The sequence below is a fragment of the Catharus ustulatus genome, chromosome 5, assembly GCF_009819885.2.
Source record: "Catharus ustulatus isolate bCatUst1 chromosome 5, bCatUst1.pri.v2, whole genome shotgun sequence".
In the NCBI taxonomy this organism is placed as follows: domain Eukaryota; kingdom Metazoa; phylum Chordata; class Aves; order Passeriformes; family Turdidae; genus Catharus; species Catharus ustulatus.
Genome location: NC_046225.1, coordinates 13,880,263 through 13,897,731, shown reverse-complemented (window position 1 = coordinate 13,897,731; position 17,469 = coordinate 13,880,263). Strand labels below are relative to the sequence as shown.

At 40.5% G+C, this 17,469-nt stretch overlaps 1 protein-coding gene across 3 annotated transcripts in view; it reads right to left on the bottom strand.

The window, feature by feature from the left end:
- The window catches only part of SLC10A7 (solute carrier family 10 member 7), a 145,076-nt gene that overhangs the window by 44,610 nt on the left and 82,997 nt on the right, over positions 1-17,469 (bottom strand). For all 3 annotated transcript variants that reach the window (XM_033061118.1, XM_033061119.1, XM_033061120.1), the window contains one exon: positions 3,844-3,879. In XM_033061118.1, coding sequence (XP_032917009.1) covers positions 3,844-3,879 — 36 coding nt within the window. The remainder of the gene's footprint in view (positions 1-3,843; positions 3,880-17,469) is intronic.

Genomic DNA, 17,469 nt, shown 5'->3' with positions numbered 1-17,469 from the left:
AGGCACAGTAGGGCTTCAATAAATTAATCTGAACCTCTTAGAATGTTAATTTTGAGTAAGTTTTACATCAGGAGTTTCATAGCAGAAATATACTTTCCAGAAATGCAACTGACTTCCTCTTCAACACCATTCATTTAAGATGATAAATTATTAGCATTAAATGCATTATTTATTATAGCTTCAGCATGCCTTTATCAATGTTGTTTAGAAAATTTATACTTACATTACTGGGCAATTATGAACAAAAAGACAGCTCAGAACATTATATTCTCTGGTGCACAAAGGGCAAGAAATAAACAATAACTGCTACCTCAGGTTAAGCTATATAACAAAAACAAGCTAATAGACAACAATGTATTTTATTTCTCGTAGCACTAAAGGTACTTTATGTACTGTACACAGGGAGAATAACAAATATGAACACTAATGCAACAGAGCATTCAGACTATCATAGCACAACTCTGTGGAAGAGTTAATGCTCTCAAGTATCAGATTCAGGAACTAAAATTCATTGATGACATTGACTTGAAAGGTCCATGAACAGCATTCAGCAGCTCAGCTCACTTATGGTAGAGGTAAATGGAAGTTTTATTTTGAAGCTTGAAAATTCCACCCTGTATTAACTAAGCATTAAGGCTAAGTTGCATGACTAAACTGATTACCAGGAGTTTTCTAGTCAGTGTTTCTCATTCCACAGTGACTCCACAGTACCACATGAAATGATGAAGCTGCAGGTTGTAAGCAAGCATAAAGAAACATGTGAACTGTGTGCTTGAATCCACTATGGGTTCACCAGGCCAGATGCATCAAGGAATCTCAGAGGAAAACTAGAGAGATTCACAAGAAAAGAAGGTTTCAGCAGTCCAAGCCACAGACTGTCACAGGACATGGGAACTCAGGTTGTGCATGTTCAGCTGTTCTAAATACCTACCACTGGATAAACTGAACCTCCAGAGAAGGCAGAGCTCATCCTAGCAAAGTGTGCTGCTGGGCTGATCAGAATACCACCCTTCATGGGTGAAGCTCTCAACAAAGACCTCAAGAAGTTTTAAATGTTTATGTACCACAAGAGAAGTCCTCAAGTTTTGGGCTTTGTGACAAAAAACCACAGTTTTTGCAACTCTCCTTGTCCCCAGACTAGTTTGTTTATCACTCTGATGACAAAGCAATTCATGTGTGTATCTTCCTCAAGAACAAGTCCAAGTCATGTTACAAACCACCCAACAGTTCACGTGAATTTTATACACTTCTCATACAAATGTTTCCAGGGCTGGTAGGAAGAACAGAGACATGTTTTGTCTTCCTGTTCTTGCACACATGAGGTTTTACCATCTCTTCTGAGAAGTAACAGAGAAAGCTGTAATTTATGGGGCAGGATATTTTGTTACCTGCCTATAAAGACACCAAAGAAAAGAACTTCATCTTGCTTGAAAAGATATACAGATCTTTCCTTAACATTTCAGTTTCTGCAGAAAATCCCCCTTTTGACTATTCAGTGCACTACTCAGTGAGGTAAAGCACGGTGAAAGGTGCCAGTGAGCAAAAGTAAAAAAGGCTGAAGTTTCACTTAGAAACAAGGGCACAGGTCTCTGAATGAATGCCTGTGGAAGAAACACTTCCTATCGATAAGAGGGAAGAGGACTGGAGAACAGTGAGGCAGGCCATCCTGAATCAACATATTCTGCACAAGAATAACAAAACACCCATTTTTTTAAAGTTACAGTAATTTCACGAATACAAGCCGCACCAATTTGACTAAGATTTTGCTCCTAAACCGGAAATGCGGCTAATAATCAGGAGCGGCTAATACAACCTCAGAAGTGCCAGCCAGAGTGCTGAGCCGAGCAGCTGCAAAGTCGGCATTTTGCGATTGTTACAAATCGCTACTCTGTTGCACCGCGGGTGGAGCCTGGCTGCCTGCAGGCAGCACGGGGGGCGGGGAGAGAGGCGGGAGAGCTCTCTTTCCTCCTCTGCCACAGCCCAGGGGAGAGACGGGGGGGGGCCGGCGCCGCCATTGCCGCAGCCCGGGGAGGAGAGGGGGGACCCGGGCCGCCCCTACCGCGGCCCGGGGAGGGGGGGGGAAGCCGGCGCCGCCATTGCTGCGGCCCGGGGAGGGGGGGGGAAGCCCCGCGCCGCCATTGCTGTGGCCCGGGGAGCCGACGGGAGCCCCGCGCAGCCATTGCCGCGGCTCGGGGAGCCGACGGGGTGCTTTGTCCCCACCCGCCACCGCCGCGGCAGGAGCGGGGAAACTCCGTCCCTGCCCGCCGCCGGCGCCACGGGCGCGGGAAAGCTCCGTCCCCGCCTGCCGCCGCTGCCGTAGGAGCAGGGGAAGCTCCGTCCCTGCCTGCCACCGCGGGGCAGCGCCGACCCGGGGTGACCGAGCCCAGTGGCAGCGGCGGCCGGCCCCGAGCTGCAGCACTGTGCTGGGCCACCTGGCCCCGTCAGCGGCCCCTAGCGGGCCGAGCCTGTACAGCCTTAGCTCAGCCAGTAAACCCCGCCCTCCCGCGGTTCTGTTGCTAATTGCACGCGGGTCCTCGCTGCGAGCGACAAAGCGGCTTATATTCGGGTGCGGCTTATCTATGGACAAAAACCGAAATGTTTGCCAATACTCAGAGATGCGGCTTATACTCAGTGCGGCTTGTATTCGTGAATTTACTGTATCTTTTTCAACCTACAGCAAGTCTACAGTCCCAGGTGTATTGAGAAAGCCTTGTTGGTGTGTATCAATATATACAATATAGTCAAAGCAGCTGCATCAGTGAATTACAATTTGTCCTAGTAAAATAAAAATTTTCCCACACAGTTATTCTGAGGCATTAGTTGATGTTGCATGCACTCTCACAGTACTATTTATCCCAGTTTATACTGCTATGTTTGTATAAAGTCCATATGTTGCTTAAGCACTCCTGCTATAAACAGTGCATCCTTTGCATGCCACTTACAAATTGTTTCAGACCAACTTCTCACTTCCCCATCTTTCCAGTGTGCTGACTTACATACAAAGCCATCAGTTAAGACACACATGAAAGAAAATGCATGTCTTCCTTTAAATCCTTGAAGTGCCCCAGCCTATATTCCCTGCAGCAGCCACAGCCCTCAGCAACTTGCACTCCATCACACCATTTATGCCAGCAAATCCTCAAGGACCAAGACGTCCCATCTGACAAGGGATTTACTAAACACCATCACCCACCTGTAAAAGCCTCTCCACTGTATCCCAATATCCATGCCTTTATAAAACATGAATATAAAGCTTGGTCTCCTCCCTTTCTTTCTACCAGGAGTACCCAGGCTCCAAGGCCCTCACTGAAGGGTAACTATTGAACTAACAGGAATGAAGCAGCATTCCATTTAGTGATGCACAGGGGCTCCAGAAATCTGTCTTGCTAACCTCTACCACAAAAACACCCGTGGGCTCAGTTGCCTCAAAGCAAGGCTGTGTTTATCTGAATATGCTTTACCTGTTGTTCTCACCCACTTCAGATCAGTACAATCCTGTTCAGCTCCTGCAAGTGAAAGCTCCCTAAGAGCTCTCCTAACAGAGTGATCTCCCTACCTGGCAAGTGGTTGTGTTTTACCCAGCCTGACTAACAGCATATGATTTTACACTTCTGTAAGAGCAACATCTCTTGGTCATCTTAGAATGAAATGCAGGTGGTGTTTGTATTACACTATGATACATTTTGATGACCTTCCTGGGAGGCAGCTGATTTCAAATACTGACAAGAAAAATTATCTTCTTTATTTATGCATTGGGAAAACCATCCAAACTTGCATCTTAAATATAAATATAGGTGCAAGATTACTCAGTAAAAGATATTAATGATAAATCATGATACTTACAAAAAGCAAAAGTAGTAGTGGAGTTATAACAATGCCCTGAAAGAAACAAACAAAAAACAGTCTGTTAGTCAGGGATGCAGAATAATCTTTACTTTCTTACCTTAGTGTATGGAAATACACAAACATCATTTAACATCATAGAAATTAAGTACCAAGCTCAACTTTGCTCTTCACTGAGCATGTTCTTTAACATTTATACAGCAATTATTTTATAAACTATGCTCAGTACCAAGTACCTGTTTTTTATCTTTTTGCACCTAAGCCCGTCTATTCTAAAAGATCTGATATACAGAAATATGGATCCTTTATTTTAAAAAAACATATTAAAGCTCTCCCCTCAGTGTGCTGTATCTTAACTTCACTAAGCAGCTCCTCCTCAGGGGGAGACTTGATCAAGTCCCATGCTACCCAGTCCCAGGTCCTCTTCTGAGCAAAAGCTACATCAAGTGTGATGAATTAGGTGTCGTGACTGTGTAATGTAAGCAGATATTCCCCAAGGAAATGAGCTGAGATCTCAAAACTCATTTCACTTGATTAGACTTCATGTCTCACTGGTAGAAGGCAAGTCTTTCATCTAATCTAATCACACAGGACCACCTCGGCTTTCCACATCCCCCAGGCAGATGCAAGCAAAAAGATTTGTTGTCTTCACTGACAAGGAACAGGTTTAAAGCTGATGATTGGACAAAATAGAGGATTTTAAGTTTCATGAAAGCAAATCTTAGAATGAGTTGTTTGGGTTGGGAGTTAACATGACATGCATCACTTTCATAGCTGCAAATAGCAATTCCCCATCACCCTTCCATCTGACTTCAATATTTTATTATTGCTCAATAAAATGATTCCATCATTTAATGCAAGCTAATTCACAGAGCTGGCTGAGAACTTCTCCAGGCCAGGACTATTCTTCATCCAGATAGGTCACAAGAATAGCTAGCTTTTCATCTATTCACAAACTTTATTTAAAGGACAAGGGTCCAAAACATGCTCACATTTATCTAAAGAGTGCTTATTTTATGTTTTATTTAGCTACAAGTGAAAAAAAATTGAACAAAAAAACCCCAGTTGTACCCAACTTTACACTTAACCTTGAGCAACACAGCTTTATTTCAATATCTTGGAAGAAAAATATAAAGAAAAACCTTAAACAACTAGTTTTGCATTTCTGAGTCCACAAAAAAATCACAGATCCAGATGGACTATCAGCCACAGAGAATTCCTATTTTGTTCCTAAAACAAAATGCAAGAAATAAATGCAACAAATTATAGCAGACAGGAAGGATCAAGGAGGCAACAGTTAAGCTGTGCAACTTGAAGGCTCTGCAGAATTTAAAAACATATTTCAAAATAAATAATACATGCCATATCTGACTGCCCCACAGCCCAGCTATCCGTAATAATTTATCTTTTTGCAAATGTCACAACTGAGATAGATCATAAAAGACTGAAGAGAGAAGTAGAAGCAGTAAGAATTGCTTCAGGGAGTCACTCACTATTTACAGGAGATCTAGACCAAAATAGAGATAACAGATATGAAGAAATATAGGTGTTCAAGTACAGCAACTGGAGAGGAAGAAACAAAAGTTGAGGAAGGGAGAAGGCACCAAGGGCTGAACTGACACTTGCATACAGAATCTGTGAGGAAGAACTGGCTGCAAGATCTGTGTAATGTAGGGACAGCACAGTCACTTCATCAGAGACACCCAACTCCAGCTTTTAGGGACAACTGCTCAGAGTACCTGAGCCAGACTTTGCCCTTCTTCCCCTTTCCCATTGACAGCTACACTGCACACCTCAAATACACCAGACATTACCAAGTGCCTGAGTGCTCCCTGAGCCTCTCTAACTTTGGGATGGCAGAACACCACTGCAGCAGGGTTCCACCTTCAGGCTTTTGCACAGGTGGGGAGGAGCACGGATGGAGCAGGAGGTGATGCTCCAAAAGCATCCTTTACTCCAACTGAGCACTGAGTGTAGGGAGAAGAGAGCACACTGCCAGCTTGAGAGCACAGCCAGCTCTCCTCCAAACCTGAATGAACTCATTGTCTCAGCACCATTAGCTATTTCTTACATGCTTCATGCCTCAGAATGGTCTTACATGTTACCAAAAAAACCCCAAAAAACACAGCAAACAAAACCCCTCCCAAAGGTAAAAAGAACCAAAACAAACCAAAGCAACCTTTCTCTTTATCTTGTTGATAAATCAAGAGGGTGTCCTTCCTCCTTGGAATGGGAGCTGTGACTTGCTACTGAGTTACTTTAGAAGCTTGCTGATATTAACACAGTGGGCAACAGGCACTGCTAATTCAAAGCATGTGCCACTAAAGGAAACTGCACCTCTGTGACAGTAACACTTCTTGTAATTCTCTAAGTGGAGAGCGAGAGAATCATAAAGAGATTCCTGACTGAGCATACTGCAAATCTGGCATTCAGAAGGTCAATTTTAGCAATTTGTTACTAAATTTTGCTATTAAACCTGCTGATCTTAATAATCAGAAGTGAGTTTCCCATTTCCTCACCACAGAAAGGATTTACAAGGCTGAACTTTTCCATTTGCAACACACATGCGATTCCCTGGGAAGCTAAACAATTACCTGACAGAACAGACAAGTTCATATTAAAAAATAGATGCTGTTGCTGAATCAGAGTAATTTGATGTTAATGTCTTATTTTGATAAGGAGTGCCAGTTTGAAAAACCACAGTGATTACATTAAAACCAAAGGGGTATTTTTCTTCAGTCAGTAGTGCAGTGGTGGCTGTGATGGTTTACAGATGCAAGCAAAGCAGGATTTATTCAGGGAGGGAACCTCTGCTACCCAACCCACTGCAGGAACTGCTAAGGAACAAACTTTGGGGATCCCACTGCTGGAACTGCTAAAGAACAAACTTTGGGGATGTAAAGCTATACATTATATATATACACGCACATACATACAAACACACACACACATATATATGCTAGATATGTTAACCTGAAAACACTGATGCACTTTTGTGTGCTGAAGCCCTTCTCTCCAGGTTCCTGCCCCAGATATTAAGAAGGGCTTACTCGACCATGGTGTGCCTGCCTAATAAAAGGCATTACCCTTCCCTGCACACAGCACCTTGCTTTGACACATTACCTCTTCATTAGGAACACGCTCCTCAGTGTGCTCGTGAACATTGTGTGATGCATCTCAATTCATACCCACTAAAGAATAACAAATAGAAAAACTGGAGCCTAAAGCCTACTGACAGAAAATACAGGGGACTATTTACATGTTGAAGGTAAAGCCCAAAGTCTGATTCACTAAGAATAAAAAAATGTGGAATAAAACAGTTACTCCTGATTCCAGCTCACGTTCCAGCAAAGGCTTCACAAAGATGAGAAAATTCTGACACTGGCACTGTAGCTGCTTTCTAAGATTGCAGCTGGCTGAGGAGCACAAAGGAAGCTAACAATTAAAATAAAGATGACCATTTCTAAGGCCATTGGACACTGAGACCATCAGAAAAGAAAATGGAACTAAATTTGACAATGCTTTCCCCTGCCTTGCTTTCCAGGCAAGTGCTGTCAAATACATAGTGTATGGAGATAAACAGATTGTAGATTAGCACTTCCAGCAAAAGCTGAGCATCTGCCCTTGAGAATGCAAGGTCATTACACAGTTTTAGCATCTTCAAAGTTCGGGTGGAGTGTTAAGCTTCCTGACTGCTGCCCACAATGGAGTCAAAGTTGTAAAGTGACTGCCGTTTGCTATCTGCAGAAAAACTTTCAAGAAATCCATTTACACCTCTGATGTGAAAGACTGACTGAATATATTTCAATGATTTTAGTGGAAAGGGCAGAAAAAATATCTCAGCCTAACGTGGGACACTGATACAGCATAGGAGTCTGAAGAGTCAGATACTTGGAAACATCTCCCGACAGTAAAGATCATTAAACTGATTTTATTTAAGAGAGCTTAAATACAGGTTGTGTGTGCAAGCATGTGCATAAACATACATATAAACAGCAAGGATGTACTTGGAGATCCCTTTGTTATTTGCTTTGATTAGATAAAGTTGCTAAGAGGTTTTCTATAGGTTTCATCCAGTACAGCATTGCTGTAGAGCAGGTCTTAAGAGGTGTTAATCCTCCAAAAGGATATATAAAATAAATTCATGGAATTGCCAAATCAGACAGGGAAGGGAAGTCACCTAATGAATTTGAAACTATGGTGGCAAATCATTAAGAATGAAATTATGCAAATAGGAAGAGAGAGGTGGGCACAGATCCAGAGGGACACATGGTAGAAGACAAGTAGGGATTATTGTAATGAGGCATGAAATACATGTGAACTTTCCTTCCTTTCTTTTACTCACAAATTTCCCATGTAATTTTTCATCATTCTTACAGGTCATCAGTACGACACGCATGTGGCAACCACTAGTGAGAAAAACCTTAACCAAAGTCACGTCTGATTTGTCTAAAGAACCAGGGCTAGAAAGGGAAAACTGGGTTTTGTAATCAAGGTTCTGAACCTATGTGTATTTTCTGAAATCAATTATCTACTCGTGCTTAGTGCTACAGAGGGTCCTGAAAGCTTCATCAGAGCAGCACACAAAAGGAGCAGAAGTGTAAGCAGTGTTATGTAAAAACTTACTGGGCAGCATTTCCATGCTACTGATAGGGTAAGGTGTGAGAAAAAAATCTTATGAACACTGGATAATTTCATCAGAAGACATGCATAAATGGGAAATTTAACTCAGCCTTATTCTGTGTACAGCAGAACTTCTCAAATGACTTTACTTCAAGAGCTGCTGGCACTTTTTGGAAAAGAAAGATCAACCAAAAAATATATATTTGCTCCATTAGTTAGAATATGGAGTTAACAACGTCAAAAAGCCCCAGCCTGCACACCCCACCTCACCACCCAACAAACATATGTTCCAAACACAAAACTGTAGTTTTTATGATTACAACGAGAAAGAAACATTATGTCAAAATATGCATTATTTCTATTTATTATATCTTTTTTTCCCTTGATTTTGTGCTTGGAAGTGTGTTTTCAAATTTTTTTCCTTTATTTTTAACAAGTTTGAAGATAACTTTATCATGCTTTACATTTTAAAAAGAGAACCTTGCCTCTAGAAAAGTGCTTCTAGGTCTGAGTTAGGCATGTTTGTGAGCAACAGAACAGCTAGTACCAAAGTTCTGACAGAATACAGATGTTCTCCAAAAAAAGAAAGACAAAAGAAAGTTGACACACCTAAAGATGGAAAAGCTGATTGTTCCCTATTTTCACTGACATGATGGAGATTGTAAAGACCACAGCAGCACTCAGAGACAATTCTCAGTTTACTCAAATCAAGGAGCACAAGATTCCCACTACCCTCACCCCCTCAGACTGGTCACAGCATCACCTAAACACAGTCTATTACCTGTGACACTACATTATTCATCATCTCAAATAAACTGATTTAAAGTGTACTCCCCTGTCAGACTGCTTTGCAGTAGCCTTAACTTCAGGTATCATATACAGAACGATTCCTGACAATAAAACACAGCTTTCACATACCAAAATCCTCAGAAATTAGCTGCCTTCTCCCATTTTCCACCAGTCCCCACATAGCTTTAGAACTATGCAGAACTTCTTGACAGAACACCACAGATTAAGATAAAACCCCCCATGCTAAAAATACACACTTGGTTCCAAAACCAGAAGGGCAAAACCCACTAAAAGTCAGGTTGGGACCAGGCATGTTCTTGTGAAACCACAAGAACTGAAGAGGCACTGAATGCAGAAGGGGAATAACAGAACAGGGCCTGACAACAGGTGCAGAGGCAACTGTGAATTTTACACATCTCAGTTTTTAAGTACTAAATCTTTTGAGCATGAAGATTTCAAGTTTGTAACTGAAATTATTCCAAAAAACATTTCCTTGCCTTAGTGTTTGGATCCAGTGGCTGCAGGAGCATCCTTGAGAGACTACCTTTTTATGGGCTCTTTAAACAGCTTTTAATATTTTTGTATGCATGGCTATACAAGCTATGCTGTTCATTTGACTTACTTAAAGATGGCAGCAGAGATGACAAATTTCTGTTGATTGAGATGTTGAAATTGGTTTCCACAATAAAACATGTTTTCCCCGTTTCTAACTTTGTCCCCATATGAATTACATACGTTTGGTTTTATCTCTTGCAAACTCAGAGGTTAAACTACAGCTTTCTCATATTCTTGTAATTTCAGCCATTTCCCCAAGATGCAACTTGTGTTGCTCCCCCATGGACATCACAGAAGCTCCTGGTGTTAGATAATTACTTGTCTTTTGTTTTCCAACTCAATTATTTTCAAAATAATTTCAAGTGTAGAACTCCTACTATACATCCCTCCTCTGTCAGCTACTCTAATGACATTTTTGGATCTGAGAAGGCTTATACAACTACAATTATTCAAAATAAATATGTAATTTAGCCCTTTATGTCTTGTTCTATATGAAATGACTGTTCTGAAAGCTGAGGAGAACAAAGGCTTAGGAACTGATGCTTTTTAGGATGCTTAATACACCCATTCTCCCCATAATAAATAACAGGAAAACTTGAAAAGATATTGAAGAGAGTATGAAATTAAGTTCACATGCTTTTGGTAAAACGATAAATATTGTACCCCACCAAGATAACAAAATCAAAAACACAATTCTAGGTAACCCTAATTCAACTATAATTATTAATAAACACCACAACAATAGCTGTAACTCATCCAAATAGGCCAAGATTTTAATAACAAAACTGTGAAATTAGAAGCACTACATCAAAATGGCTTTTGAGTCATTTATCAGAGGAGACAAAATAAATCAGAGTTCATATCAACTACAAGATTATGCAGAGGGCTTTGTGAGTTGTTCCAGACATTGTACCACCTTTGCTCTGTTGTATTAATCTAGTGCCCCCAGCTGTGGGAATGGACATTAATTTGAAAAAAAAAAAACCAAAAAACCAAAAAAAACCCCAGATAACAGTAAAAAATCAAAAGTATTTCCCATATTTATTAATAATTACTATTTGTAGATGTTCTTCTTGCCTACATTTTATACAAGCTTGAAAAAAATGGAATCAAAAGAAATGTGAGCAGCCAGAGTTCAATTCTTTCAGCGAAACAGATCAGAGAAACAAGAAATACCGTGATCTGAACTAGCAGCAGTAACACCACCACACCTGTCACAGATGAAGTGTAAAGAATAAAACCAAAAGGAGAGAGCATTTTTTTCACTAAGGTTGAGGGATGAGTTTCTGGTATCAAATGGAGCATTAAGGCAAGAATAAGAGGATTTTAGAAAGGTAAAACTAGAGATAAGCCCAGTTTGCCTGGCTTTCCCAGCAGAGGGCATCTTAAACACATTAGAAATCTGTTTCTTACACAGCAACAGAATAGTTCAGAACACAGCACTAAGGACCCTGAAGTTCTAAAGCAACTATGAAAACTTCTTGGTGCTTTGCAGGTGATACAGGAAAAATATCTGGAATGATGCACAAAATACAACACAAGTCTCAATCACAGTTGGAAATGACCACTTCCATCAAACAACCTGAAACCATCAGTTAGGTGGGAGCTGGCTGCCAGGGTGTGGAACAGCTTCCATAACAGGTGGGATCCCAGGTGCTGCTTTTGGCCACACTTTGCAAGTGCTGCGACCTCTCTGCAGGAGCTCCGCATCTCCGTGTGTGACCGAGGAGATTCCAGTGGGCTCTGCTCACACTTCTAGAACAGGATCAAGCCATATCCACCAAACTTGTGACACCTTCCTGCAACTTTTCCTGTCTCTCTCTTGTGCAATGCATTTAACTCAGCTGTGTTGTTGCTGTTCAAGTTCAAGGATACTGTCGAGCCTGCTGGAGCTACATTTTCCTCTTCAGTGCTTTTGCTGACCATCACTCCTGACCTCAAGACTTTCTTCCTCTCCTTTACTTTTCACCTCAATGGAGCCTTTTAAAACTTCATCCTATGCAAATATTTTTCCTATTCAAATCAATTTCTCATGGGGTGTCAGCTGAGAACAAGATCACTAAGGCTCTGTATGCCAGGACAGGGATTTATATACTGGCACTGAGTGGACCTTGGTTGGAGAAGACATGAAAAGTGAGAAAGAAACTTTTCAATCATCCACATCTTTACTCTTTTCAGAGTAATCCCCTTGTGTCTGCAAAAGTCACTTGGGAAACAACCCTGTAATTTCTACACTGCAAGCAGGTTCCAAACCATACGAGCAGGACCTCAGTGGGGCTGAGGAGGAAAGGCACAGAACTTGCAGGATTGGGGTGTCTGTAGCAGTAAGCACAGCCCTTCCTCGAAAAAGGGTTTAAGATACAATAAGGATATAATAAACCTAATTACGTGTGTTGGGGTGTTCTTCAAGTCCAAGGTGTATTAGCACAGTGTTAAGGATGTGCCACAATTTCTCCTTTGTTTTGTATGTAGAAAATAAAAATGCAGCAGCAGTAACAAACATATTTCACAAGAAAAGGTAATTTTGGACCAATCTTTAAGTCTGTTTTCATGAAGAAGAAAGTTTAAAAGGATCTAAATTTTCCCTGAATTTGGATCTATGCCAAGTCCCAGGCAAATCTTAATTTAAATTACTAAGAAGCCATTCCCAGCAAAGCATGCCAGCCTCAGCACCTCTGCTCCCACAAAGCCATGTGTGGCACTAGGACAGGATGGCACTAGATGGTGCTGTGGGACCTTCCAGGGAAAACAGTCTTCTCATAAAACAGAAGTTATTGTATTGTTCAATTAGCCAGAGAGTTGATTCTGTATTTTGAGACACACTGAAGAATACTAAGTCCCAACAAAAGATACCAAACCCACAGAAATGGAAGGAAACACCGAGTAAACATTCTGCTTTGACTGACACTGCTTTTGGCAGCAGCTAAGTGCCACTCTTCCACTGGAAGGCTTCTTGCCTCTCCTTCCCAAAGTAAAACGATGCAGTTTTTATACTCTACACCAGCCTTGCTTTAAAGCATTCTACATGTAAAACAGAACTGAAACAGTCCCAAGCCACAGTTCCAACAGGCAAGGTCCCCACAAGACTATTCTATCATTCTTTGGGACTGGACCTCAGCACCCTTTAACAGACACCATTTTATCCCAGTCAATGTTTGAAAAATTATTTTGACACAATAAGCTTCAAATTAACAAAACTTTGAATTAAATAATCTGGGTATTTATTTTTCCTTCACAATGATCAGTTGTGGGAAAAAACACCAGAAGCACAAAGGAATGATTAGAGAAAGCTGAGAGAAAAGCTAAGGCAAATTCTAGAGAAATGAGCAGTTATAAGCACTCATCAAAATTGATTCTACTTATTTCTTTCTATAGCTTTCCTTGTAATTGAAAACTATTCAAGTAGAACAGGTTCTGTATAAAGACACCACCAACATATAAAGCAAAGCACATTTTGGTAACATAAACACTGTGTTTAAATAAACTCTGATCTCCTTCACTCTTCTTCAAGGCAAGAACCTCAAACAGTGCAAGTATAAACACTGAAAAACCACTCCTTGACACATGCAAGAAAATAGAAACTTTATAAAATGGGCAGAAGCGCTGTGCCTTTAAAAAATTATAAGGGTTAATTATGCACCAGTAGTAATAAAACCCCTAGCATTGCAAAGGTCTCTCTGTGACCTGCTATTCAGAAATACCACCTAAAACTTGCCACTAAAATGCTGGCTTAATTCTCCACTCCCCCAAAACATGGTTTTTGTCTGCAATATCCATAAAATGAGATACTATCCCCCTCACCCTAAATCAAACCAACAGCATAGTTTGTCTGTAATTATTGTTATGAATACATTGGCTTTATCAGAAAAATGTCTCGTCGGCCAAAGCGCTACCTGCACTCTGTAAGGTGAGAAATGCCCTCGAAATCCCCCAGGATCCTTCAAGATCATTCCCAAGTCTGCTGGAAAGCCAAGCTATTATCAATTAGTTTGGGAACAAGATCACTCATACATTCCTTTTTCTATCTTCACTCTAAGTGCCCTGAATTGTTTTAATAAAATGTATGACAAAGCTCATTCAATCTCTTTCCACTGTTATTCTCAGGTAGGATTTCCAGTCAGCATTGAGTATTTCCAAGGCCAAACCCAACCCAAATGCACAGAAGCCTATGCATAGACACAAACCCCTCAAACCCAGCCCCCAATATGGTAATCTATATTGCTTGTGTTCTGTGCTGCCTGCCTGGCCCCAAGTCATCAATAATGAATAGAAATGTACAGCTACAGCACTAGCCTGTGTCATGGGCTTGTCAGGGATTTTTGAAAGGGAACAAAAACACAGGTCTGCCATTTGATTGTGTCTTCCTCTGCAAACGCAGGAAGGGCAAAGCAAAGTGGTATTTAAAGGGGTAATATTATTATACCCCTTTGTATGAGATGAAGTTTCCTCAGCCATATAGATTAGAAAACTATTTGCTTGCAATGCAACCAGTATTCTCCTAGGCCTGAGGATTTACTGTTGATTCTGAGCCCAGGGAGGAGAGCTTTTTCTATTTTAAGATAATGAATACATACTCAAGAGGAGTCAAATACCAGAGTTTACATAGAAGGAGAAAGGATTTCTTTTCTTAGGAATCCAGCAAGTTCAGTATCAAATAAATTTTGTTCTTGAAGAAGAAACTTAATGCATGCAAACACATATACACACAGTCAGTGAAAGCAAAGGCATTATTAAAAAATATGCAGATCCTCATGACTGGGCTAGAAAACATGAAGAACAAAAAAAAAAGCTGGTACTTGCATTTATGATTTCTTTTCAAATATTCCCAAATACATTTCTACAGACATTATGACTATGGTCTTACAGGAGTGATTATCTCACATTTTACAAACAGAACACACCAGCTGGTACACTACCAATCCACCCCCTGGGGAGGGTGGGTGGCAGATTACAAAATGTCTACAGGACACACACAAACTAAACTGATTGAATACCCAGTAGGAAACCCAAATCTTTCTTGCGTTCTACATCTGCATAAATTCCAGAAAAAGTCCTGCATTAATATATTCAATTAATAGAAACATTAACTTTTGTAGTAGATAAGTGCATATTCTCCACTTTGGAAGACTCAATTGAAGATGCACCTTTATCTTCAAAAAACCTGGAACTAGACAAATTGAGATAATTTATACAAGAAATGAAACTATATAAACATGAACTTCCAACCTGGCATCAAAAGCAAGACATCTCAATTCAGATTACATCGCCAGGCCTTCTTTTCCAGAAGCCAATAACAAGAAAAAGCACATGGTTTAAACACAACTGAGGAAAATCTTCAGAAAGCAGCAATCAATAATACAATTTAACCAGCCTACTCTGCGTTCTGACCTAATGTTATCTTGTGATAACTGTTTTTAATGGCTAGAGTGGGATATTATCACATTCAGCTGAACTCAAGTGTGCATAAATCGCTGAACGTTCATGGGCTGAATATGTTATTAATGACTGTGAATAAGGCAAAAGGAACATAAACCACCTTTCTGTGGCAGATAATAAAATAGCTGCCTCAAAATCATAAGTACACATTCCAGCACACTAAGGTTAAAAAAACCCCAAAACCACAGAAATGCGATTCTGTTTAAACTGATTAAATTGAGATCATTTACTTACAAAAGAAACTTTATCCTATTTAAAGAATTCCAAAATTATTTCATGGCAGATATGTTGCTTCTCAATTCTAATTCCAAATGCACTTCAGCATGACTACACTAAATATCATTCATTTTGCAAATTCTCTACAGTCAGTAAAAAGTTCTTTTCTCCTAGTGACATCTTTTTGTGGTTTTGCAATTGCTCAGATACCCCTCCTCCAGCCTACTGCCCAAAGACAGGTTTGGCAGCACAAAACTTCTGCCTTGCTTTGAATATCCCCATGGAGCACACAATCTACTTAGCACACATTTCAAAGTGCTGAATATGCACATCTGCAACCAGAAAATGCAAGGGGAGTTCTCATATGTGGTAGAATGGGCCAAAACCTCATTCTTGTTATCAATGCCATATGACCCTTGCTGCATCTTGTGATTTGTTTTTTTTAAATACATCTGCTTCAAATATGTTCATTTTTTGTGTGTTATTCACAAGATACAGATCTCATTGTCAAGAAAAGACCAGTACCTTTGTTCAGGATCACACTATTGCTCAAGTGACAGTGGAAAAGGTAAAAAGTCAGGCAGAGGTATCCTAAAGAACTGCTTTAAAATACCACAAAAAAACCAACCAAACAAAAAAAACGCAAACAAGAAAACAAATAGGACGGGGAGAAAAAAAGAAAAAAAAAAAAAAAAGGAGGAGCAGCACACAAAACTTGGCTTTTTACTCCATTTCCTGTATGGGTTGTGCTGCTCCAACTTGCCATCAGAAGGAGGCTGCTTTTCCCCTGTCTGATATGAATACTGGTTTTGCATTTAAATCATCTGCCCCAAAATGTGGGTTTTTGATTCAGGAACATGACAGAATATTTCCAGAGGGGGAAAATTCTTTCTGAAAACAAAACAGTCCTAGTCTAGCAGAGATTGTCTAGGCAGGGAAGGGAGGTGGTGTGTGTGACTGGAACTAAAGGAAGAAAAAATATTTCCCTCACATCCCCCACAACAAAGGTTTTTTTCTATTTCAGCTCTTAAGAGTTCAAATGGCAAGACGGTGTTAACTTGGAAGGTGTTTCTGTTTTACAGGAGGTAAAACAAGAGAACAGCTAAAAGATGTTATCCAAGATTTCTACCTTCCTCTTCTCAGAGCAAGAGCTCTTCAGTCCACTTTGTCCTCAGGGAACCACAGCTCTAGAGGTGGCTCCTTTGTGACTCCTTCTCAGGCTTTGCCCCAGCTCTTCCCAAAGAGCCACTGCCAAGGCTGGAAGTTCACAGTATGGGATTAGACCGTTTGTGTATTTAAATTTACAAAAGCCTCAGTCCTCTGGATCTAGAATAATTCTCATTCTACAAGAAGAATATATTCCTTTGTAATTACTCAGTTAAATGACACACCACACACATTCAGAGAGCCTCATCAGCTGAAGGGACAAAACGTAACCCTAAGGCCTTTGATTTTTACTGAGGGTTTCTAGGATTTTATAACCAACAACAGATTTGTTTGTGCCTATTTTGTGTGCCTAAAACTTTTCATAAACTGTTTCACCTGGTGGGTGGCAGACTGGACTTCTCCACAGAAGCTGTACAACACTGAACTGAACCACTTGCTATCCATCCCTACCCTGAACATGGGAATTTCAGGAAGAGCAGCAAGATTCAACTCATCCTAAGACAAATAAATAACTGACACAATTTTCAAGGTAGCTCCCAGATGTTTGCCTCATTGATCTAACATAAATCAGTGGTATGCAATCTAGTAACACATTACAACATCACTGCAATCTACTACTGTGAAAATAACAAAACCAACTCATCCCTCAGCTCAATATTACCTGATAATAACTAATAGTGACCCATTACAGGGCAGTTTCAATACCCACAACATGGAAGAGTTAAACAGCCTCATCTTGGTGTTAAATATTGGTTCTGCTTGAAAATGAGAAACACACCTCCTGTCTGCCTAGGTATGAAAGTATGCTTCTTCAGAGAACAGATCCATGCCCACCAGTTT